Source organism: Armigeres subalbatus, chromosome 2 (genome assembly GCF_024139115.2).
Source record: "Armigeres subalbatus isolate Guangzhou_Male chromosome 2, GZ_Asu_2, whole genome shotgun sequence".
Classification (NCBI taxonomy): domain Eukaryota; kingdom Metazoa; phylum Arthropoda; class Insecta; order Diptera; family Culicidae; genus Armigeres; species Armigeres subalbatus.
In genome coordinates, this window is record NC_085140.1 from 58819649 (window position 1) to 58846200 (window position 26552).

At 43.3% G+C, this 26552-nt stretch overlaps 1 protein-coding gene and 2 long non-coding RNA genes across 3 annotated transcripts; 2 read left to right on the forward strand and 1 right to left on the reverse strand.

Moving 5' to 3' along the window:
* The first annotated feature begins 798 nt into the window (after positions 1 to 798).
* On the forward strand, positions 799 to 2092 carry LOC134214436 (uncharacterized). The gene is made up of 3 exons (XR_009979785.1): positions 799 to 1141; positions 1710 to 1870; positions 1964 to 2092. It is a non-coding gene; the product is annotated as an uncharacterized LOC134214436 (long non-coding RNA).
* Positions 2093 to 2264: 172 nt separating this feature from the next.
* On the forward strand, positions 2265 to 2974 carry LOC134214435 (uncharacterized). The gene is made up of 2 exons (XR_009979784.1): positions 2265 to 2659; positions 2761 to 2974. It is a non-coding gene; the product is annotated as an uncharacterized LOC134214435 (long non-coding RNA).
* Positions 2975 to 21668: 18694 nt separating this feature from the next.
* Positions 21669 to 25630, reverse strand: LOC134208984 (uncharacterized). The gene is made up of 8 exons (XM_062684961.1): positions 25025 to 25630; positions 24704 to 24965; positions 24291 to 24646; positions 23893 to 24236; positions 23470 to 23680; positions 23017 to 23409; positions 22691 to 22949; positions 21669 to 22638 (listed from the first exon to the last, which is right to left on the reverse strand). Exons 1-8 carry the CDS (start codon positions 25581 to 25583, stop codon positions 21936 to 21938), a joined length of 3087 nt encoding a protein of 1028 aa, XP_062540945.1. The 5' UTR covers positions 25584 to 25630; the 3' UTR covers positions 21669 to 21935.
* Between the last annotated feature and the right edge of the window lie 922 nt (positions 25631 to 26552).

Genomic DNA, 26552 nt, shown 5'->3' on the forward strand with positions numbered 1-26552 from the left:
CAACGCGGCGAAGACCCAGGTCATCATTTTCCCCACTCCAAATCCCTAAACTTGTTCCGCCTGGGGACTGTAAAATCATCCTCAATGGCACGACTGTGGAATGGGCCAATGAGGCCGGCTACCTTGGCTTGACCCTCGACAGCAAGCTTATTTTCAGGCAACAGGTTGACAAAACGGTGACAAAGTGTAACGTCTTGTTGAAACTACTGTACCCTTTGATCAACCGCCGGTCGTCATTGTCCCTGAAAAATAAGCTTGCTGTCTACAAGCAAATCATCCTCCTGTGATCGAATATGGCATGCCGGTCTGGGAGAGCTGCGCTAAAACCCACCACCTCAAACTTCAACGGGTCCAAAACAAATTCCTGAGGATGATCCTCAACACCCCTCCCAGGACAAGAACATCCGAGGTCCATCGTCTGGCCGGAATAAAAACCTTACATGAACGCTTTGGTGAGTGTAAAGAAAAGTTTAGGGTCCGTTGCTTGCATTCGGATCAGGCTCCAATTAGGGCGCTAGTTCCAATCTAGGTTATCAAATTTTTTATTGTAAATATTAGTGTACATAGTAGTTAGGTTATCAAATTTTAAAAAACACACCAGCGCCTCCTAAAGGCCGTCATGATATATCATATCTTAAAACTTAAATAACAATGTAAACATAAAAATTTAAAATTGAAGTTGGAGGGCCAAACCGGCCGAGCACTGTACATGCAAAAAAAAAAAAAATTGTAGAACAGAAAATGATACAATAAAGAAGAATTTTACTACTACTGAACTCGTCACTTTTTCGACGGACGCGGAACAGGCAGCCACAGCTCCGCTCTATTCGGCAGAGCGTGGGAGCCGCCTGGAGGACCAGCTCCGCTTCGATCCGGGCAAGCGGGTGGCACCGCCCCCGTCAGTCGAAGCGTGGGAGCCGACGTGTGGACCAGCTCCGCTCTATTATTTGAGCGTGAGAGCCGCCTGGAGGAGCAGCTCCGCTCTATTACCTGAGCGTGGGAGCCCTTCGGAGGACCGGCTTCGCTTCGACCGGGTAAGCGGGTGGCACCGACCCATCAGTCGAAGCGTGAGAGTCGCTTCAGGTGACGCGGAGGAGGAGTAGCTAGGCGAAACGTCAGATTACGACATGTGTGTATGTGTGTAAGTGTACAAATTTTGTAGACACACTTTTTGGAACTTAGCATTACCCGATTTACTCGCAACAAGTTGCATTCGACGGGGAATGCGGTCCCATTGTTTGCTATTGAAAATTGGCCTGATCGGACATTGCATTTCGGAATTATTGAAAAATCTTTTTTTTTTCAAGAATGGTGGGAATGCATAGTAATTAATGCAAAAACATGCAAAATGATAGAAAATATGCGATCTATCCCCCTAAAGTCCTTTTTTGACCTTTCCTATGTGATTTTTTCAGTACATTTTACGATGCACGAGAAAGGCATCATCGCCGCTAGGTGGATTAATCTGGTTTTTTTGTGTGAAAATCTTGAATTCCATTTGCTGATACACAGAAAAAACAAAAATTGTTCAATTAAATATTTTGAACTTTTATTTCGAAATGTGTTTCGATTTTATTGAAATGAAAGTAAATTTGTCCTCTGTGAAAGTTTTTCGTTTGATTTAAAAGTATTCTTAACCTTAACTGAGAGCACATTCAAAAGTTCATCCTTTTTCAAACAGAAAACTTTTTATCTGTCAAATAAAACAGGACTCAGCACCCGCTCGTTCCCGGAGCAGCTGCTGTCAAAGAAGTCCCATCTGATTTCGGCGGAAAAGAAAACATTATCTTTTACCTGAAATAAAAGAACGGCTACTCTGTTGCCCTCCGACTGATAAAGGCCGATCGTTATCATCGAAAACATTCTTAAGGTAGGTGAAAAACAAATTTAAGTATTCGGGGCCAAATGCCTATAGTTGAAAGGACCAGCAGTAAATATTATATGCATGTTTTTTGCTTTACAGAACAGAAAGATTAATGCACGGGGATGACAAGCTACGCCATCTTTGTCACATCTTTTCTGAATCACCAATACGAGTGCACTGCGAATGCAACATAAACAATAGAGCTTGCTGACGTTTACTCATCCTTCTCTTTCAAGCGCATCGGGAGGATAGAATTTGTTTTCATCGGGAAACGCTTCCGAAGCGTTTCCCGATGAAAACAAATCCTATCCTCCGCATGCGCTTGAAAGAGAAGGATGAGTAAACGTCAGCAAGCTCTATTGCGAGGGTGAAAATGATATAAAACGAACAAAAGCATAGACAGTACCTTGTGCAACTAGCATTCTAAATAATTGAGCAAATATGTTGAACATTCTTACGTTTGAAGCGTGGAATCAAGTGTAAAATTGTTTTGATTGATAATTCGTTGAATTTTTCTCTATTTTCTCATGATTGTATCATGTTGCATTATTGAGTGGTATGGGCGTTTTGCATCATATTCTCCTATAAAAACGTAAACATTCAAAATTCACGCACATACTATTGCAAAATAAATCAGTATTGGGATAATTTGACACTGGGGGATAAATTTATCCCCCAAAAAAGAACGAACAGGCAAACCTGTCAAAATCCATAGTAAAAAAATTGGATGTCGCTCCTCTGGATTAATGGCTAGCACAACGTCAGAATGCATACAAATGTCACGAAAATCAAAAGGTAGGTCACAAATACCCTTATTTACTATATAAACAAAGGCGGAACATGTTACTTTACGGATGAATACTAAATTATAATTATTATTGCATTGTTTTCATCAGGCAAAATCGATGGAAGCCTATTTCGACAGAAACCTGCTCCAGCGAAAACTTCCAGATGGTCCATCAGCGCAGCATAGTACCAACCGCCTTATTTTAATTTGTATGTATTTGATTGAAAAAGACATTTTATATTGATTTTAAATAAAAAAAATGTCTCGGAGAAAGTTAAGAAATGATTTCATAAATGAAATAAAAATTTAAAAACAAAATTAAATTGAATTTTATTCTTTTTTTTATGAAGAAAACATCTTTTTATTTTTCCAGTGTATAAATTTTGTTTTGACAGTTCTACAATTTTGTTTCAAAAGTACAAACTTTTAATTTCAGAACGGCTTACAACTTTTGATTCATGGTTGCCGCAAAAGTCACAGTACTTTTATTTTGAACATTTGCAACTCTCTACGAAAAAGAACCAATGAAACTTTTTATTTTTACCAACGGTTTTTTTAAATTTCAATAGTGATTTTTCTTTCTGTGTACAATTCCGTCGAATTATTCGCTTCCTCCAGCGTAAAAAAGTGTTCGAGTAGCAAAGTTTCTACATTCCCATCTGTTGCAAGCATCGTCCGCCGAACGCACAATTTCTCCATTCTCGAACTAATGCAAAAAAATCCTCGTCGCTATTGTTTGCTGACGGACCTATTGCTATAAGAACTAATAAACTTCACCGCTCTGCACTTCCACATCTAGACATGCCACGAGAATGCAACAAGTGCAAAACCGAGTGTCTGCAAAATGAAACAACGGTTGTGTGTGAAGGTTTTTGTGTCGCTGTTCAACCATTCCATGCACGATGTGTTGGATTATCAGACGAAGAAAGTGAGATATGCCTGCATCGCAATATATTGTGGATGTGCGATAATTTATTTATTTATCATCAGACTAAGGCCGGAGTGGCCTGTGCTGCACATAAAAGACTTCTCCATTCAGCTCGGTTCATGGCTGCACTTCGCCAACCACGCAGTCTGCGGAGGGTCCGCAAGTCGTCCTCCACCTGATCGATCCACCTTGCCCGCTGTGCACCTCGCCTCCTTGTTCCCGTCGGATAGTTATCGAGAACCATTTTCACCGGATTACTGTCCGACATTCTGGCTATGTTCCCGGCCCACCGCAGTCTTCCGATTTTCGCGGTGAGAACGATGGATGGTTCTCCCAACAGCTGATGCAACTCGTGGTTCATTCGCCTCCTCCACGTACCGTCCGCCATCTGCACCCCACCATAGATGGTACGCAACACTTTCCTTTCGAAAACTCCTAGTGCGCGTTGGTCCTCCACGAGCATCGTCCAGGTCTCGTGTCCGTAGAGAACTACCGGTCTTATAAGCGTTTTTGTAGATAGTCAGTTTGGTACGGCGGCGAACTCTATTCGATCGGAGCGTCTTGCGGAGTCAAAGTACATACGATTTCCAGCCACTATGCGTCTCCGAATTTCTCTGCTGGTATCGTTATCGGCGGTCACCAGTGAGCCCAAGTACACAAATTCTTCAACCACCTCGATTTCGTCACCACCGATAGAAACTCGTGGTGGGTGGCTCACATTGACCTCTCTTGAGCCTCTTCCTATCATGTACTTCGTCTTCGACGTGTTGATGACTAGTCCAATCCGTTTAGCTTCGCTTTTCAGTCTGATGTAGGCTTCCTCCATCCTCTCAAAGTTACGTGCCATGATATCAATATCGTCGGCGAAGCCAAATAGCTGGACGGACTTCGCGAAAATCGTACCACTCGTGTCAATCCCTGCCCTTCGTATTGCTCCCTCCAAAGCGATGTTGAATAGCAGACACGAAAGACCATCACCTTGCCGTAACCCTCTACGGGTTTCGAAGGGACTCGAGAATGCCCTTGAAACTCGAACTACGCACATCACCCGATCCATCGTCGCCTTGATCAACCGTATCAGTTTATCCGGAAATCCGTTTTCGTGCATTAGCTGCCATAGCTGGTCCCGATCGATTGTATCATATGCGGCTTTGAAGTCGATGAATGGATGATGTGTGGGCACGTTGTATTCGCGGCATTTCTGCAGCACTTGGCGAATGGCGAACACCTGGTCCGTGGTGGAGCATTCGCCCATAAAACCCGCCTGGTACTGCCCCACGAACTCCCTTGCAATTGGTGCTAGTCGACGGCATAAAATTTGGGAGAGTACCTTGTAGGCGGCGTTCAGCAATGTGATTGCGCGGTAGTTGCTACAATCCAGCTTATCGCCCTTTTTGTAGATGGGACACACGACCCCTTTCATCCACTCCTGCGGCAGAACCTCATCCTCCCAAACCTTGGTAATTACCCAGTGCAGCGCTCTAGCCAGTGCTTCACCACCGTGTTTAAACAGCTCTCCTGGTAGTTGGTCAACTCCAGGGGCTTTGTTGTTTTTTAGCCGGCCGATCTCCTCCTGGATTTCCTGGCGATTCGAAGCCGGAAGTCGCATATCCTACTCGCGTGCTCCTAGGTTCAATACCATACCGCCACCGTTGTCTGCCATATCGCCATTCAGGTGCTCTTCGTAGTGCTGCCGCCACCTTTGGATCACCTCACGCTCGTTTGTAAGAAGGTTCCCGTTTATGTCCTTACACATATCGGGCTGTGGCACGTGGCCCTTACGTGAACGGTTCAACTTCTCATAGAACTTTCGTGCGTTATTAGCGCGGTACAGTTCCTCCGTCTCTTCACGGTCTCGATCTTCCTGTGCGATAATTGCCGGGATTTAATCGAGAATATGAAGTTCCGTGAAACCGTTAATTCCCTTCGATCATGTAACTACCCGATTGAAGAGGAAATTGTCAACATGAAAGCTAAGCTATCTAAACTGAGAGAAACTGTTCACCGAGTGCAAATGCGATTTACTGGACATTGGATCCGCGTTTGATGTAGAAGGTGTAGAAAAAATATCACAAGCATTTTTATCATTTTATCATTTTGAGCATGGATATTGTCCAGTAAATCGCATGAGCACTCGGTTGCGAAAATACCAACACTGAGTTCCACAATGATCGTCTCGCCATCTACTGTTTATTCAGATACCGCTACAGTGAAACTGCATTTATCGAACATTGCTAATGATGTTACGGAGGACGAAGTTTTGCAGATGATATATGATTCTATTGGTGTCACGGAAGTTATGGAAATCAAATGCTTGAAACCTGCTTGGAAGGATGCGGCAACGATGGATTTCATCTCATTTAAAGTTGAAGTTGCTGATTGCTACCGCTCGATCACCTTAAACCCATCTAAATGGCCGAAAGGAGTCCGATGTAGAGAGTTCAGGGAATTCTCAAATACAACGTGGAGGCCAACCCGTTAGAACTACCAATTTTAATGTGTTTTTTTTCAAGTTCGTTTATTTGGTAGGCTCAGGCGTGTATAACACTTTACGGAGCCATATTTCTTTGTGATATATACAATCAATGCCATTTTTTCCAGTTAGTAAGAGAGGGATAGGAGCCAGCGTACTCGTGGTGACTCGAGGTTAGTTTACAATATTAAAGGATGGACGAGGCTTAGGATTCGGAATCAAGGAATTTCGGCAGCTCATCCGGGCATTTGGCGTAAGCGACGATGTGGCGTGTCGTCGTGCTCGAGGATTGGTTCTACTGGGAGCGTCTTCCGGATGGCCTGAGTAACGGAGATCTACGGAACATAGAGACAGAGACAGTACAAAAAAAAACTTTGACAGAAGAAGAAAAAAATAGATTTTGATGTCAGAATCACAAATGAAACTATAAATGGCCTGCATATAGACCGCATCACGATCCCCCAAAACACCTCGAATTTCCCTGAAGGGTTGTTTACCTCGGGCCACTAGGGTATCCTGTAACTAATGGGGCAGCCCTCACTTCGGCACACATGAGACTCCCTCCTCAAAACCTCAGGGTCGGCATACGCGCTTGATTCTCTCGCGACCAAGAAAACGCCTGAATACTATTTAGCAACCTTCCCACTTTATTAAGCACACAGGTACCTTCACTTCTCCCACTTCCTTAACCGTCTATCTCCTACCTCCACACTGTTCGCGTTGCACCAACTGTCGGCGGGGCCCCTTCTCAGTTCCGTTTCTTCGCCTGCTTTCTCCCCGTTATTGCCGCGAACCCTTTCACGGACACTTCTGTGGTGTTCTCGACTCCTCCTCGTGCCGTCACGGCTCTATCACGCTCGAGCTGATCGCGGACAGGTTTAACAGCGTCCCGAAACTGATGGCCAAAATGGCGGCTCCCACGAACAAGGCTTCTGTGGATCTACTCGATCGGAAATGATGACTCGAGCGTTGCTTCCGAATCCTCGTACTTCTGGCCGGAAACGTGATCACTGTCAGTTCTGACCCGATCGGAAGGAGATCACAGGTTACCACAAAGTAAAAGAGGGGTCCTGGATGGTTTTTCCACTTTGTCGCTTCCACTGTCTCACAAACTTTGCTTCTAATTTTCAATTTGGTTTTTTTTTACTTTATTGCTTTATCGCTCACGTCTGTCGAACCAGGCTATCGATTGGATAATCATCCCTAGCAATGGCGCATCTCCTTTTCATACCCTCGACCTAGCTCATTTCCCCTCCAAGCTTTTCGCTCATCATGGCGTCTTCTACGCCACCCCCCAATGGCCGCCCATTTTTCCGTGATCCTACAACTGGTGGTGAATAGCGGAACTGTGTGTGGTGTGGCTGCATCCTTTCCGGTGGGCGAAGGGTGGTTGTGATGCTTGGCGCATATTCAAACATGTTCTTGGTTTGTCAATACATATATTTATTACACGGAATAAAAACGCGAAAATCTCACACACCTCGAAACGACAGACACACCACTGGTTACACTCTCCCCCCGCTCGGGTTAAAAAAAATCAGAGAAGCTGATTTTTTTTATTTTAATACACTCAAACAACAACTTTGTGACGCGTACCTCTGAACCTGACTTTTCACCAACACAACTTAACTTACTAACACACTCTTTTTTTAACACAAACCAAATCAGGAACATCTCAAACTCGCTCAGAAATAACGAATCACGGCTGTAAGCTAGGGAAAGAGTAGCACTTTAAAAATATGTTTACTACGGGTCGGGGTCATAAGGTATCATCGTTGGTGATCCAACTCCACGCTATTTCAAATTCATTATTTTCTACTGACCATCAACATCTTTCGATTCCGGTCTCCAGCGATCCCATTCAACTATTTTTATCTCGGACCAACATTGAAGCGAAACTAACTAAAATATCTACAAGTCAAACTACATTTAACAAATTAAAAAAGAAAAATATTTTATTATAAACCATGCAAATTGTGTTTTACAACATGCAACACATTAAAATTAAACAACAATAATAAATTAAAGAATTCCGGAATAAATTATTTACAAAATGTACAAAGTTACTCATGAGTACGGTGAGATATAAAATCTTCACCCTTTACAATATTAAGCTATGTCGGAGTTAGCCGTTATCAGTATGAATCAACTGTGGCTATTTTACGATAACGTTATCGGCTTATCAGTGTGTACGTGCGAAAGTCTGTGAAGAACCAGCCAATTACCTATTGTATGGTGACTATGGTGGAACGTGGCTGTCCAACGAAAGGTAAGTTTTTGCTAAATTTTAGGATAAAGTGCGCGCTTGGGGAGATTTAATATCTTTTTGATGACATTGTGTCTATTAATTGGGCCCAGTGATCATTTAAACGATTTTTGCTCCTTAAGATCTCTTTATTCATTGAATGAAGTAAAAACTTATCCTAATAAAATGGTATGCTATAATGGGTAAGTACCAGTGTACTGTGCATTTATGATGAAGTGATTTTATTGTAGAGTGCTATTGAAGCTATGTTTGAGGATATCGTTTTACGAATGATAGGCTATGGATTTAATTCTGGGTGATATGTTAAATTCTCCTAACTATGGTCATTCACATTTCTCCACACGCTCACATCCCCGTGTTATGCACTGCTTTCATCAAGTGATGCTGTATTGCAGTTTCAGAAATTCGTTGATGAAATTGCATACAAATCAAGTGATTGCAGTCGGGCACAAACGAGACAATTTTGAATAAATTAAACAAACAAACATTAATTTACAACACATTTTAAAATGACAAAACAATACGAATTGATTACAATTTAAAAATTTCGATTTTTGGTTGAATGTATTCATGAATAAACCTTTTCGTTCGCTACTGATTCCATCCTCGATTCAGGATTACGCAGTACGATTCAGAACACCCATCCAAATGAATGAATTGACGGATTGGATATCTTCCTCGTAACTGACCTCCTATCACTCAAGAATCAGGCTAATTGTTGATACCATGGATTTTTAGGTTTTCAAGTCCGCTGCAGAGAAGACTCCCAGCGACCGACCGTTCAGATCTGCGACCTCATAGGAACTGGTTCCTCTCTTCGCGACGATGACGCACGGGGTGTACTGTGGACCCAACTTCGCATTGAAGTCCTTCCCGGCGACTGATTGAGCAAAGCTCCTTTTGAACACGCGCTGTCCGACAGTGAAAGAAGGTGAGTACCGTTTGTGGCGTAGGTCATATTGCCGTTTCGTGTTATCATATGCCTTTTTTAGGTTTTGCCTCACCAACTCTAAATTCTTCCTACTGATGTTTTTCATCCGATTAGCTCGATCCTCTTCGGAGAGCTCACTCTCTTCCTCTAGGCGGTAATCTGACCCGCGAGTAATCATCTCATTTCCGAAGATCACACGATGAGGGGTGAGTTTTGTTGACCCATGCACGGTATTATTTAATACGAACTCAATTTCTGAGACTTTAGTGTCCCAGAGCCTCTGATCTTGACGGACGTACGTGCGTATCATCGCGTTTATGGTTCTGTTTAACCGTTCTGCCGGATTCGCTTGACTCCGATGTCGCGCGTTAGCCCAGTGCTGGATATCATATTTTTTCAGCAACTCCTGGAATTCTTTGGACATGAAAGTCGTCGCATTGTCCGTGATGACGTACTGTGGGACTGATAACTTGCGGAACCAGCGTTCTTCCAGAATTGTGCACAGCTTACCGGATGCAATTTTCTTCACCGGAGCAAGCAGGCAGTACTTAGAAAAAATGTCTAAGACAACTAATAAGTGGGCATTGCCCTGCTTGCTTCGGGGGAGAGATTGTATATAGTCCATGCATACAATCTGGAAAGGACGGGTCGCAATTCGTTGATTGCCCATTTCAGGTGCAGTTGATATTGTCGAATGTTTGCTCATTTTGCAGATTTCGCAGTTCGCCACATATTTTTTTACATCGGCGCTCATTCTGGGCCAATAGAACCTTCTCTTAATTTTCTCGATGCACTTCTCAAATCCGATGTGCATCATTCCATCATGCTCCTCTCGCATTATCCTAGTTCGTTCGGATTCGGGGACACACTCTTTCCAATCGAACCTATAGTCCAGCATATCGGATTGAGAAGCTACGAACTTGTACAGCTTCCCATTTTGGATGCGAAAGTCGATATACTTTTCTGGATCCTCATCAACCGCTTCGAACAGATCTCTATACCATCGGTCCGACTCATCTACATCCAACACTTCGATAGACCGGGACAGAGCATCAGGAACAATGTTCTCCTTCCCTTTTCGATGCTTAATGTCCATGTCGTACTGTTGGAGAGTGATGCTCCATCGGCTTAAACGAGATGACGATCTCCACTTGGCTCGCATGATGAATGAGAGTGCCGAGGAATCTGTCACAAGGGTGAAGTGGGTGCCTTCTATGTAGCATCTAAACTTCTCAATGCAGCGAAGAGCAGCTAACCCTTCCTTCTCCGCTGCATGGTAGTTGAGCTCGGCACCTTTCAGCTTCTCTGAGTGATAAGCAATGACCCTCTCAACACCATTTTGGTTCTGTGTCAGTACCCCAGCCAAAGCATTATCACTCGCGTCCGTTTGCACGCAAAACGGTACGTTGAAGTCGGGATTTGCCATTACGGGGGCGGAAATTAGCCTCTCTTTGATGGCTTTAAACGCTCCTTCTGCTGCCTCGTTCCACCGCACTCTTTTGGGTTTGTTTTTCAACAAATCCGTTAGAGGTGCGGTAAGTTCGCTGAATGTACTGATAAACCGTCGGTAATAGTTTACCATACCGAGGAATCTTCTAAGAGACCTTATGGACTTGGGGACCTCAAATCCCAAGATCGCTTGGACTCGATCTGGGTTAGGCCGCAATCCTTGCTCCGAAAGGATATATCCTAAATAAGGCAATTGGTGGCAGCAGAATTTCGATTTTTCTAAATTGATATATAAATTCGCCTCTTTCAGCCGTCTCGCTAAATCCCTCAACTTCCGAATATGCTCTTCGAACGTGTGACTCGCCACCACTATATCATCTAAATAGACAAATATAGCTGGTTCGAGCTCACCGTGCCCTAACACTTTGTCCATCAGCTTACTCAGTGTCGCTGGGCTATTCACCAGTCCGAAGGGCAACCTTTTGAACTGAAAAAGTCCCTTTCCAGGCACTGAAAAAGCTGTGAACCTTCTGGACTGTCGATTTAAAGGCACTTGAAGAAAGGCCTGCGACAGATCAATGGTGGTTAAAAACTTGAATGGACCTAACTGACTCAAGATCCTGTTCTGGTGGGGGAGAGGATATGCGTCTCTCTTTGTCCGTTCATTGAGTTTCCTCGCATCGAGACAAAGTCGCACTTCTTCGCTCTCTCGTTTCTTAACGGGAACAACTGGTAAAGCCCAGTCAGATTCCGATGGTTCAACAACTCCGTCCCTAATCATTGCATCTAAAGCTCGATGGATCCCTTTTTGGATTTCAGGACTCCAAGGATATGGGTTCTTACGAACTGGGTCCGCGTTCAAAAACTCGTCTTTCAGTTCAATTTTGTGCTCCATAAGGCTCGTTTTTCCAAGGTGGCCTGGACTGGCTACTAAGAATAATCTTTTCACTTCCTCCAGTTGCCGTTTTTGGTTTTCATTGAGGTCATATTCATTGATATCTATTTTTGTTTCAGCCTCATCGATTGCATCAACGGATTGCGAGAACGATGGACGAATGCCAAAGGCTCGCCAAAAGTCATACCCTAGAATGCAACGACGATTTAAGCCAGGAGCAACCATAACAGGTATTATTTTCGTTAGACCGTTGAATGTAATCGGAATGTCTGTTGTTCCTAACACTTCTAACTCTTCTCCTCCGGCTGTCTTTAGGCTCATTGTGGTGGCTTTCAATTTCAAATTTAAAGAACTCAGTAGTTTCTTACTACCTGTCCCTAACACTGTTCTTGCTGCTCCACTATCTAACAATCCTAAGAGAAAAATCCCTAGCATTTCTACTCTCACGAATGGTCTGGGATCATCGCTGAGAGTGACCAACATTGTTGCCACTTCGACATTATCAGACTGATCTGCACTCACACGAGTATACCCGAGTTGTTCGAGGGTCTCTACAACTGCTGGCTCTGTGAGAGGTCTTGTGGAGTAGTTTGGAAGACTGTCTTGCCTCGTTAGGCAGTCTTCTGACCGTTTTTTGACTCGCAATACGGACAGTGTTTCGTTGAGAAACCTGGAAAGCCGCAACGCTCGCAGAAAACTTTCCGTTCCTGTGTACACTCAGTGAAAGTATGCCCTGCATCATGACAATTAAAGCAAACATTTCTCTTTAAAGGGATGTATGCGTTAACTATCCTTTGAAGAGCATTTGTTCCACTAGTGCATGGAACAGGACTTTTCTGGCGCTGTCGATTCTCCGGTATTGGTTTATGGAAACTTTTACCATTTTGAAATTTTTGCTCCTGCTGTGGTCGCTGTTTCCATTGGCGTGTCTGGGATTGCTGGTTATCCGACCTGAACGACTGGTGCACATTAGTGACACCTCTGTTCTGGTCATTTTTCTGGTACCTATCTTGCCTATCTCTGTACGAATGCAGCTGTCTAACCTCATCTATATGAAAAGTTTCTTTTCGATTAAACCTACTGTCTCTTCTCTGGTACATGTGCCAATTAATTGAATCGAACCGCTTACCGAAATCCCTCATTTTAGGTATCGAATCAATGTTCGCCGCCAGCATTGCTATGCGACAGTCCTCTCGGGTGTTTCGGAAAAGAACATCAAATTTCCGTTTCTCATCCCACGGAGTGGACATGCTACGGAAGATCCGGACCATGTCCAAGTAAAAGTCCTGGAACTTCTCCCTGGCACCTTGCTTCCGGTTTCCAGCTTGCCGTTCATAGACGTAGTCGATGTCGACAGGTAAAAACTCTCTCTTCAGCTCTCTAACCAACTCATTCCACGATCCTAACTCACCACAGACTTCCATGAACCAGGATCTCGCCTTCTGTGTGAACAGATGGTGAGCTCCTTGAAACAATTCCTCATCAGAAAAACCTTCTGACCTAGCATTAAACTCTACCTCTTTCAAGAACTCATTTAACTTTCGTCCGTTGTCCATTCCGTCATATCGCACGGACCATTTATGAATCGGAAATCGGTTCCCGATTCTTTGATTTTTCATGTCATTCATGTTTCTGTCATCCAACCTAGCTTCTACTTTCTTCCTAACTTCTGAACTCTTCAGTGTGTCTAACGATTCGTTCCTCTTCTTCAACCAATCTAGAAAATTCACTGGTTTCTCAGTACTCTGCTCTACTTCTTTATGCGACATGGCCTGTTCCTCTATTCGAGTGCTATTGCTCGTCTTAGTGTGAGAATCTATTGGTTGGCTAACAGCTTGATTAGCTTCTAACACATTCATACGCTGTACTAACAAACCTACCACCGCAGTTAGTTTAGCAATTTCTGCCGCTAATCTATCCTTCTCATTATCTCCGGTACTGTTCGGTTCTCCACCTACAGCACCTAGCACGTTTTCTTCGCTTCCTTCCGCTCCTCTCTCGTTTTCTTCCCTCTCCAGCGTATTAACAGCTGTTTCGGTTTCGCATTGGTTTCGGATTTCATTCAAACTTTCATTAATTATCGCTAATTCTGCCTCTCTCACTTCTAGGAGGAGAGAGGTGGCTGAGAAGTAAACATTTAGAAGCTTCACACATTCTCCCGCTATTACTGCCAAACTATTCAACTCATCCTCTTCCTTCGCGTAGGCTCTGAGCCGTTGCATGCGGAAAATGATATGAATTAACCTAGTTTTGTACAGCTGCTCTGGTGCTCTCTTTGTACCTCGCTTAGTCAAATGATTCTTTATGCCATTCATCTTATCGTCGCATACTTCAAGCTCTGCTATGACCGATTCGCTTACGAATGGCCATTCAACATCCGGTTTTCCTTTCTCTTCTTTCAGATTAACTCTCAGGGTTCTTTCGGACGCACTCCGCGACGACTCTACTGGCAAACCGCGGATCTTCAGCTCGTGTTCCAGCTCATCCACCGTTAGATGGCCTGGATTCATCGCATGGTATTTGGACAACAATCGAGGCATCTCCATCTCGGACATTCTACCAAAAATCGGATTGAAAAATTTAAAAAGAAACTAGAAAACTGGTCTAGCTGTACTTATAATAAGCAAATTTGAAAATCCTAATTGAAAAAACACTTTCGTTGCTTGAAAGCTGAAAATTGTAATTGAAAAAAAAAACCTAAAATTTGTTCACGCTCCCTATGAAGCAATTAATTTTAAAAATCCTAGTTTTAGCTCGCTTATGATTTATAAACGTTTCGTAAATGTTCGGTGGTTTACTTCGCAGACTCAAAATCACACTACACCAAGCCTTTCCGGAATTCACCGCGAAAATACTCCAACTTCCAAACTCGTATTCTTTTAGTTTGCTTTTATCAATGATTGGTAGCTAAACTGACCATTCACTCACATCCACGACCCCTCTTAATGAAAAAGTTGTATTGAAATTCAATCTTCAGTCGGTTACCTGTTTTGTGTGCTTTTGGAAAAATTGGTCAATGAAGTCTGGACGTTTTCCCAGAGACTTCTGCAGACACGCTATTGGTATTCAAGTGTACCCGGGCACTGAGAATCTACACAAATTTCAGTTGGGCGCTAAGTGTAACTAATGGGGCAGCCCTCACTTCGGCACACATGAGACTCCCTCCTCAAAACCTCAGGGTCGGCATACGCGCTTGATTCTCTCGCGACCAAGAAAACGCCTGAATACTATTTAGCAACCTTCCCACTTTATTAAGCACACAGGTACCTTCACTTCTCCCACTTCCTTAACCGTCTATCTCCTACCTCCACACTGTTCGCGTTGCACCAACTGTCGGCGGGGCCCCTTCTCAGTTCCGTTTCTTCGCCTGCTTTCTCCCCGTTATTGCCCCGAACCCTTTCACGGACACTTCTGTGGTGTTCTCGACTCCTCCTCGTGCCGTCACGGCTCTATCACGCTCGAGCTGATCGCGGACAGGTTTAACAGCGTCCCGAAACTGATGGCCAAAATGGCGGCTCCCACGAACAAGGCTTCTGTGGATCTACTCGATCGGAAATGATGACTCGAGCGTTGCTTCCGAATCCTCGTACTTCTGGCCGGAAACGTGATCACTGTCAGTTCTGACCCGATCGGAAGGAGATCACAGGTTACCACAAAGTAAAAGAGGGGTCCTGGATGGTTTTTCCACTTTGTCGCTTCCACTGTCTCACAAACTTTGCTTCTAATTTTCAATTTGGTTTTTTTTTACTTTATTGCTTTATCGCTCACGTCTGTCGAACCAGGCTATCGATTGGATAATGATCCCTAGCAATGGCGCATCTCCTTTTCATACCCTCGACCTAGCTCATTTCCCCTCCAAGCTTTTCGCTCATCATGGCGTCTTCTACGCCACCCCCCAATGGCCGCCCATTTTTCCGTGATCCTACAACTGGTGGTGAATAGCGGAACTGTGTGTGGTGTGGCTGCATCCTTTCCGGTGGGCGAAGGGTGGTTGTGATGCTTGGCGCATATTCAAACATGTTCTTGGTTTGTCAATACATATATTTATTACACGGAATAAAAACGCGAAAATCTCACACACCTCGAAACGACAGACACACCACTGGTTACAATCCAATAGTCGCTCTCTGGAGGCGTCATTTTCCGAGCAGAACCAAACTACGTGATCGATGTCATCATAACCGGCTCCGCACCTACATAAGTTGCTATCGACAAGGTTTATTCTGTACAGATGTGCGTTTAGTGAATAGTGATTGGACATAAGTCTCGACATCACGCGAATGAAGCCTCGACTTAAGTCCTCACCTCTGAACCACGCTCGCCCAGAAACTTTTGGAACTATGGAAAATAGCCACCGTCCGAGCTCATTGTGTGTCCAATTCCTTTGCCAACTTTAAAGAGTACTCTGACGGACTAATGGGAAAAACTCGTTACTCGAGAGTTGACTATCATAAACCTCACCTTCCTGTGCGCCCACCTTTGCCAGCGAGTCTGCCTTCTCATTGCCGTAGATTGAGCAGTGAGATGGGACCCAAACAAAGGTAATCTTGAATGATCTTTCGACCAAAACACGCATCTGCTCTCTTATGTTTGTAAGAAAGTAAGATGCGTGCTTAACAGGTTTCATCGACCGGAGTGCCTCGATAGAACTAAGACTATTCGAGAAGATGAAATAATGGTCTACGGGCTGATTAGAAATTATCCCCAAAGCGAAGTTAATTGCTGCCAGCTCAGCAACATAAACCGAACACGGTTCCTGAAGTTTTCGGAAGGTGGTTGAAGTTACATTGAAAACACCGAAGCCAGTGGATCCGTTGATGCGAGAACCATCAGTGAAATATCTGTTGTTGCAATTGACATGTTCATATTTTTCAGAAAAAAGTGAGGGAATAGATATTTGTCGAAGATGATCTGGTATTCCTTGAATAGCATGTTTCATGGACAGATCGTATACAATTGAGGAACTGTCGTTGGTGAAGTGAACTCGAGGGGGATTATAACACGGAAGACAAAGATCTGATGATATTAGGTTCTGCAGCGTCTGTCCGTAACCTCAATCTGGTGACATTTTAGTAGTACTTCTTGCTGGACTCGGGGGCAGCCAACCAATCGCGAGCTCGACCCTTGTCGGAGTTCTCGTCGGAGTCAGTGGAAAGTACTACTGAACTGTCAAAATAGTTCATTTGACGAGGACAGAATTCATTCGTGACGTCATGCTGCAGAACCTAATGTAGTTGAGATAAACTCTCAGGAATCTTGAACGACAAGTTAGTTCAAGCATATTATCGAAGTTATCTAGAACAAGGGTGTTACTTGTTCCACATTTGATGAGTATTCTAAGCGAGAGCTCCCAGTAACGGTGCTTTAAAGGAGTGACTCCAGCAAGCACCTCCAGGCTCATGTTATGCGTTGAATGCATGCAGCCAAGGGCAATACGCAAACAACGATACTGAATTCGTTCCAATTTGATCAGGTGGCAATCAGCTGCTGAGAGGAAGCGGAAGGAGCCATACTCTAAAACAGAGAGAATAGTCGTTCTATAGAGTTTGATGAGGTCTTCCGGGTGAGCACCCCACCATGTTCCGGAGATAGAACGTAGAAAATTGATCCTTTTCCGGCATTTTTGTATCAAATACTCAATGTGGAGTTTCCAGGTACATTTGGAATCAAACGCGACCCCAAGGTATTTAGAAGATAAAGATTGGTTGATGTCATCATTCAACAGCTTGAGTTTCAGTTGAGCAGGATACCGCTTCTTAGTAAACACAACCAACTGAGTTTTTTGCGGTGAAAACTCGATCCCTAAATGTCTGGCCCAAACAGTCAGATTATCCAGGGTACTTTGAAACGGTCCTTGCAAGACAGCTGCACATGGACCTCTTAGAGAGACCACGGCATCATCTGCAAGTTGTCTGAGCGTGCATTGTCCTTCCAAACAATTGTCAATATCTTTGACATAGAAATTATAAAGCAAGGGACTTAAACATGAACCTTGGGGAAGGCCCATGTAACTAGTTCTTGAAGTTGTCAGAGTGCCGAGTGTGAAGTTCATTTGTTTTTCTGACAACAAATTGTACAAGAAATTATTCAAAATAACGGGTAATCCATTACTGTGCAGATTGTCTGACAGTACTTCTATGGAAACTGAATCAAAAGCGCCCTTAATGTCCAAGAATACTGAAGCCAACTGCTCCTTGTGCGCAAAGGCTAGTTGTATATCTGAAGAAAGCAACGCTAGACAATCATTTGTTCCTTTCCCTTTTCGAAATCCAAACTGAGTATTTGAAAGCAATGCATTTTCTTCGACCCAATGGTCGACTCTTGAAAGGATCATTTTCTCCAATAATTTTCTCATGCATGATAGCATGGCAATCGGTCGGTATGAATTGTGATTAGACGCTGGTTTCCCAGGCTTTTGAATAGCTATTACTTTGACCTGTCGCCATTCAGGTGGCACAATGTTGTACTCCATGAAACAGTTGTACAGGTCAAGTAATCGTCTTTTTGCGATATCTGGGAGGTTTTAAGAAGATTGAATTTGATGTTATCGCATCCCGGAGCAGAGTTATTCGATGAAAGAAGAGACATAGAAAGTTCCAGCATTGTGAATGGTCCACCCAAAGAACCGGGATCAGTAACTGATTCTCGAAATAGCGGTTCTGCTGGTACGGAATCTGGGCAGACCTTTTTTGCGAAGTTGAATATCCGAAGTTGTTTTCCAAAGTGTTGTCATTGAGGTTTCTCGTGATAGTCCCTCGACAAAACGTCGCCAGTAGCTACGTTTTTTTGCCTTGAGAAGATTTTTGAGTTTTCTTTCGAGCCTCAAATACCCTTCCGTGTTTACGGAAGGCCTTGAAGGCATCAGATTTCTCAGAATACAACTTAGTACATTCATCATCCCATCCAGGAGTGGCTGGTCTTCTAATGACAGATGTACTTGGAACGCGTCGTTTCTGAGCTTCTAGTTCAATACCAATTTTTACCGCCGATGCAAATTTTTGCCAGTCAATGTTCTTCGTGAGATCGAAAGGAACATTAACTGGCTCAGATTGTTGATAGCCACTCTTAATTGTGGTGACTATCGGCATATGGTCACTACCATGGGGATCTTGAATTACCTTCCACGTGCAATCTAATGATAGTGAATTTGAACATAAAGACAGATCAATACGGCTTTGTTGACCATTTGGTCCTATTCGAGTTACTTCACCAGTGTTCAAAATATTCAAATTGAAATCGTCACACAAATCATAGAAAATAGGCGCTCTATAATCGTCATACGTTTCGCCCCATCCAATACCATGTGCGTTCATATCACCCAATATCAATACTGGAGATGATAGGAGGGAGACTGCGCTCCAAAAATGTCGACGATTAATAGAGGTATTTGGAGGAATGTACACTGAAGCTATGCAAAGATCTTTATTCTTTACATTTATTTGGCAAGCGACGATCTCTAGGCCATTAACAGTCGGAATGGGAATTCTGTAGAAGGAGTAGCACTTTTTGATCCCCAAAAGAACGCCACCATAATGATCATCCCGATCTTGGCGAATAATATTATAATCGTGGAAGTTGATTTCATCTTCAGAAGAAAGCCATGTTTCACAGAGTGCAAATATATCGCAATCGGAATTGCGAATCAAAAACTTGAACACGTTCAATTTATTTTTCAGACTATGACAGTTCCACTGCAGCACAGTGATTGTATCTTGCATGGTCGTATTATCCATCGAAAGATACAATTTCTGCAAGAAGGGGCCATGAAACAGTCAATTGCTTCAGATAACTTTCTACTGTTGGTATAAAGAGGTCAATGAGTGGCCTCAATGAATTCGGAATATTGAACAAATTCAAAAAACGGTCCACGAGGTCCTTAAAGGAGATCAATCCTCGCTTGGACGGAATATTTTTCTGGAAGTGCGAATTGCATTTTTCTTTCATTGATTCTTCCTAACCGGATGTTTCTTGGAAACATCGGTTTTAGGCAATGGCGGAATGTCTTGCTGCAACTAGGATCCAAAGGAGCAGTGAAGACAGATTGCTTCAGGATTTTAAATAATCCCCATTACCTTCAGATTTTGGCAAGCTTTTATGGATGACTTTTGTTCTCTTACGGCGCGATCCCGGGGAAGACGGTTGCTTCCTCTTTTCGGGCACGTGTACCTCCGAAGAATCATCCATATCAGCTACGTCGGAGTCCAATTCATCAGTGGCAATAGAATCGTAGTAATCACTTACTCGAACGGCAGCTGAATTAGCAGCCGTGGCGGTGGTTGTGGCGGATGTGACTTGCGACTTAACCATTTCCGCATACGACTGCTTGGAGCGCTGTACCAACGAGCGCTTCACTTTTTGGGTGCGCTTTTTGTACACCGGGCATTCTTGCAAACCATGGGGAGGATCCATGCCACAATAAGCGCACTTTGTAGCTTGTTGTTGACAGGACTCCTCCCTATGCTTTTCAAAACATTTGCCACAACGGGGCTTGTTGTCGCAAAACTCGGCAGTGTGCCCCAACTGTTTGCAGTTGGTACAATTGAACACCCTCGGCACAAAAGACGCACCGGAAATAACATATTTTCAATATCTACATATTTTGGGAGAATCGAACCGGCGAACGTCACCCGGAGCGAACCTGACTTAGAATACACTCTTTTACCATCTACCATGGTAGCTGAATGCAACTCCTTGCAATCCATAATATCCACAGTAGACTCCATTGCATTCTTTAAGCGGCCTTTTTCCGCAAGTACATCCTTGCAAGTCAGGCTCGCTGCGTTGATCACACCTTCGATTTCGACCTCCCGCGAGGGGACATAAACCAAATATTCAACATTGTAGGCCTTGTCTTTAGCGATTTCATTTGCATCCTTGTATGTAGGTGCGGTTATGCGTAGTTTGTTCCGATTTACCTGATGGAAATCAGTTTTCGGAAAACGACGCGTCAAATCTCGCTTAATGCCGAGAAAATCTAGGCTTTTCACTTTCTGCCGAAAGTAAACAACCCAAGGCCCAGGAGAAGATGCATGGTAGAATCGTGTGCGACCACCATCTTTGGGAGGCCCACTGCCCTCGGCAGTCTCCGCCTCCATTATCACCTCGCAAGGTGTTGGAAGTATAGTTATTTCAAGCTAAAACTAATAACTATAAACTAATTAGAAAAAAAAACTAATAAAAAAACTAATTCAAACTATTCTAATCAGACCCACTCTGTGGGAAAACAATACAACAATCTTTGCCACTTATCTGCGGCTGCTGCTGTAGGTAGCAGCAGTAACAATAGCCTGCTTCACTGGCGTCGCCAGAAGCAGCTACTTCCCCTCGCCGACAGTGATCGCCTTGGATCCGTAGGTAGGATACGCACCACACAATAGCACTCGCACTACCGAACACAATCCGCGATGAGACACAGCACACACGTCTGGCTCGTTCGAACTATCGGCACGGAATGAATTTTAATTTTAATGTGGTTGCAGAGAATATTGATCGGTGTTATCATTTTTGTTGTTTCCTAAATTTGTTCGTGATGTCTGTTTATTTTGTAGTAGTGCTTATTAACATCCGTTTTGTGAATTATGTTCTATATAGATATAAGTTTTCAATAAGACAACATCATGTCAGTTGAAATAAATAAATAAATAAATAAAGTTACCCCAAATTGAAAAATCAAAAAAACTCGACAAAAATATTTTTAAAACAAGTTTTAGGTTATCAAATAATCAAGAGCAACAGTTTTATACGTTCTACATGTGGCAGTACTCGTTTTAAAAATATGAAAAAAACCATGATTTCACTTACGGAAGAAATATTGTGTCGCCAGCACTAAATTGTATTCCGACTTCCGACGTTTTACTTCCGAACTTACTTCCGACATCATGAACGTCAGAACAAAATTTGAATTTGCTACCAACACATTGTCGGAAGAGCGTTCGGAAGTGTGGAAATCGACTTCCGAACTTCAATTTGGTGCCAGCGACATTGTCAGCGACAAAACAAGCTCGATTTTGTGACAGATAACACCGTGCAGTGCTGCATATTTATTTTATTTTTCCGTGTGAATCTCGTCGGAAGTGGGCCTTGCTGCCAGTTCATCAGTCATACAAACAGTTTTGGTCTAAATGCACAATATTTACAAAACAATAAAAAAATGATCAATGTTCCTCCGGATTACGGTAACATAGTTTCTCAACTATGTAGCTACGTAATTATGGTTTTCATATTTTTGACTTTTGTATGGGCCATACTGTATATGTACAAATAAAAAATGCTGCCCATCCTTTGTCGACCATTTATTCAATGCTATAAAGTTATATCTATTCAGTTGTATGTTCTTGAATTTTTACCTCCGCTCAAACTTAACCTCAATCGGGTTGGTGCTTCTCAGCACCAAATCGGCCACAAAATTTATTTCCTCCAGCCGAGTAACCGGAAGTACCCGAAATCTCAATAGAACATTTACCACCACCGCCTTCAGTTCCATCATGGCATACTTCTGTCCGATGCAGTTTCTTGGACCAGCACTGAACGGTACGTAGGCGTAAGGATTTCGTCGATCTACTTCTTCCGGTAAGAATCTATCCGCATCGAAACGTTCAGGATCTGGATATTGCTCCGGATCGTGATGCAAATCCATAATATGAATGTTTGCGACGCATCCCTCTGGGATAATACTCCCATCATCGAGGACAATGTCCTCGGAGATGTTTCGCGATATGAACGTGACCGGTGGCCATAGACGCAGGCACTCCTTCAGAGCTCGGTCCAAAAACTTCATCTCATTGTAGTCCTGTGGCGTAAAGGAGTGGTCCGAGTGGGGTTTACTGTTGTAGATTTGTACGACTTCGCTGTAGATGCGGTCTTGAACTTTTTGCTCGCGCGCTAGAGTGAAGAATATGAAAGTCAAGGCGGCAGCGGTTGTATCGTGCCCTTCGAAGGTGAACGTGTCAACTTCCTCTCGAATACCTTCTTCATCGATCAGTTGCTTTTGTTCTGCGAGTAGGAGTGAATCCAGCATGGCGTAGCGCTTTTTCGGGTTAAGGTAACTGGAAAGCAGATTACTGAGGTTTTACTGCTTAGTCATGCAACCATACTTACATGTTTTCTTCGGTGATTTCACTGAATTGCTCCGACTGGAACTGAGCTCGTCGCATGTTGATGATGCTGGTTGTAAACGAGTGAACCGGTAGGAGAAGTTTATCAAAAGCGGTTTTGTAGCCCATCAGCCGATTAATAGAATTGCTCAACAGCCATGGGCGCATCAAACGATGGACCAAGGCTTCGCCGATTTCGTAGAGCTTCGTGCGGTATTCTTCGGCGCCTGATATCTTAGATAACTTTACACCCATCGATGTCTCTGAGCGATTGTTGGAACTTTGCTGTAGTTAGATAATATTCTGCGAAAAAGAGTTAGGATATCTTACCACAAATAGTATTCAGCGTGAACTTGGACATAATTGATTGCAGTGCCGTTGATACTCCTCTGTTGGCGTGTTCATCGAGCGTTGCCAACATTTGATCGCATTCTTCCACAAACGTTTGATGGAATCCATTGAGAATGTTAAAATGAAAAGAAGGGGTCAAAATTCTACGACGGTGCATCCATTTCGGTCCTGAACTGTTAAGCAATCCTAGTCCCAGAAAGGGATGCAGAAATTCGTAGAATCGGCTCTTGTCGATGTTTTTGGTACTGGACAAAATTGGTTCGGCTTCACGAACTCGAATCACGTTAAGTACGAAGAGGTCGCTATTGAACCAGAACCAATAAGATCCTCCATATCGTTTGGCCCACTTACGAGCCCATTGGTAGGTCGTAGCTGGAAACGAAAAATCGGCAGTTGAACAAACTTAGCATCGGAAAACAGCTAAGCGTGTACCTTGATTCTTGAATAGTAGCTCTTTCAATGTTCCAATTAACGGTAAACATGGGGGTCCGGGAAATTTTTTCATGGCCCGATACCGACGTCCATTTTTGTCAATCACATCCCGTACAAGCAACACTATTAAGAAAATTAGCACTCCGAACCAAAAATTGGGAAGAATATCCATTTCATCCGAACAATACGCCTGAAGCGACTTGATTAAACTCTACTTTGCACCGTGGGGTAAGTATAACGTCAATCACGCTTATCATTCCCGGTGCACGGCCAAGATTATTCCGTGTTTTTTGTTCATGGTAGGATCAGAAATAGCATTGATAAGGGGGCGGTAAGAAATGATTAGCATTGTGTTTTTTATTATTCCCGTTTTGGTCTATACTTTCTGTTTATAAATAATGTCTTCATTTAGCTATGCGTAACACTCGATTCCCGTTTTGCCAATCTAATTTTGATTGGCGTTTTTGCTCGCAGAACCAGATCTGCCGTGAAGACAATCTGGTGCCGCTCAGTCACCGGTAGGATGCGGAAGTTCATCAGAAGGGTGCAAAGTACGGTTTTCATTTCCAGAAGAGCGTACTTCTGACCGATACAGTTTCTCGGACCGGCACTAAAAGGCACATACGCGTACGGATTCCTTTTAGCGGTGACCTCTGGAAGGAACCGATCCGGATCAAACCGCTCTGGATCGGGAAACTGCTCCGGATCACGGTGAAGGTCGTAGATGTGTATATGCGTTACCGTGCCGTGAGGAAAGCTCGTTGAGTCTACGAATAAAAAACGTTAATGTAGGACTGCGACCCGATGATTGGATCCTATACCGATGTTCAAGGGCCCAGTCAAGTTCCGCGAGATGAACGATACCGGAGGATATAGTCGAAGCGCTTCCTTCACAAACCGATCCAAGTACTTCAGATTATTGTAATCCGCAATGGTGAATGCCTCGTGCTCCGGTTTTGTTCGATGAGCTTTTAATAGTTCATCATAAACGCGTTGTTGAGCTTCTTGCTCGGTAGCCATTAACAGAATTGAGAAAATCAAACCTCCTGCAGTCGTGTCATGACCTTCGAACATAAACGTATCCACCTCTTCTCGTATTCCTTCTTCATCTATAGCATCATTTGCTTCGGCCATCAGTAGGGTATTCAACATGGCGTATCGCTGTTTAGAACCGTATCTAAATAATTCAAAATCAGCGCCGAGATTAACGATATGACAAATCAAAAGTTCTTACATTGTATCAGCAACTGTGTCTTGCAATGCTGAAACCCTTTTTAATTGTTCTCTTTTCTGTTGAATGATGTTTCGGGTGAAGTCATGGATCGGCACGATAGCATCCTCCAATGGTTTCTGATAACCAAGCAGATTATAAATACCATCATAGTACAACCACGGAGTCGTCGTTCGGTGAACGATCTTTTCACCCACGTCGTAAACTTGCGATCGATACTTGTCTGCGTCATTGTACGAGTCTAATTTAACTCCCATAGCCGTTTCTTGATTGGATACATATAAAAATGAGTTGCATTCCTCCAATGACTGAGATTATTCTTACCACAGATAGTGTTCAACGTAAACCTGGTCACAATCGATTGCAAAACAACCTCCTCCCCGTTTTCAACAAAGGCGTTCAGTATCCCCACCAACTTCATTGCCTCCTCCTGAAAAACTTGCAGAAAATTGGTCAAGATGTTGAAATGGAACGCTGGAGTCAGGATTTTTCGTCTCGCTTGCCACTTGCTTCCCTTGCTGCATAGAAGTCCATCGCCCATCAACGGCTCCAGGAATCGATACAATACGCTCTTCCGCGTGTGCTTCGTGCTTGAAAGAATCATCTCCGCTTCACGGAGTCTGATCACATTCAGTATCACGTATCCGAAGATCCACTGCCGGTACGATTGTCCATGCTTCAGTGCTTTCGATCGTGCGTAGTTGAAAATTTGCACTGAGTCTTTGAAAAGGACCTCCATAATGTTGCCCAATACGGGTAGCATCGTCCCGCCTGGATACTGTCGAGCCGCTCGGTATCCATCACGTTGACGTAAATGCCATTCAAATAGTGCCAACACCACGATAAACGCGACGATCACTAGGAAAACCGCCGACGGTAACATAACCTTGAATCCTACAGTTTGCGCGATAGTTTTCGAACTGCGATCGCTGCGCGATCGTGCCCCATTTATAAATCATATTTGATCCCGTAGGAAAAAAGGAGCACTGAGTTCTATCAGAAGCAAGAACCGGCAATCATCCAGAGATAATCGTTTGTTTAGACACTGTGTCGACGGCATCGATCAGGTGCGCTATTAATCACGTGTGAGGATGAGCTTGCTATCATATGGAACTTGATCTTTTATAGGAAAATTATTCGCCTTTTTGTTGAGGGTATTAGACAAAGTTCGTTAATTGTGTCAGAGAAAATAGTAATCAATAATGGTCATCTTTAGGTTGAAGCACGTTTAAGCGTAAATAAAAATATTACGAAGCATTCTGATCACAATTTGACTAACGAACTTACAAACTTGTAATAGGTAGGTATTTATTCTATAATAAACAGCGGTTCTCAATATGGGGTACATGTGCCCCAGAGGGTACTTCGGACAAAATTGCATAATGGCGGATATATTACAAATTGAATCAAAACTTATTGATAAAGTTTTGATATCACAATTTTGTCTTGTACATAATATGCATGGTGATCAGTAACTCAGAGACTATTGAATCCTCCCTCCCTCCCCAACCAGTACAGTGGATGAAGGGCTGTGAGACAAAAGATCAAAAGGACAGACGAATGAGCAAATTTGAAAACTCTTCTATGTAATCTACCTGATCGAAGCAAAATGTTGAATGATATGTTAAGAATATGCTTCTGAACTAAAATTTAGAGCCTACACGTTCGGAAGCCTCCATTTAAGAGACATGTAGTTTTTTTTTCTGAAAAGCTCATTTGCTTCGCTGCAAAAAAAATAGAAACATCTTTCTACGCTTCTCGAAAACTTCCTTCTAAGCATCTCGGAATACTCCTCTCAAGAGGATTGGAAACCTCATTTTAAGAGGTTCGGAAACCTTCTTTCAAGAGGCTG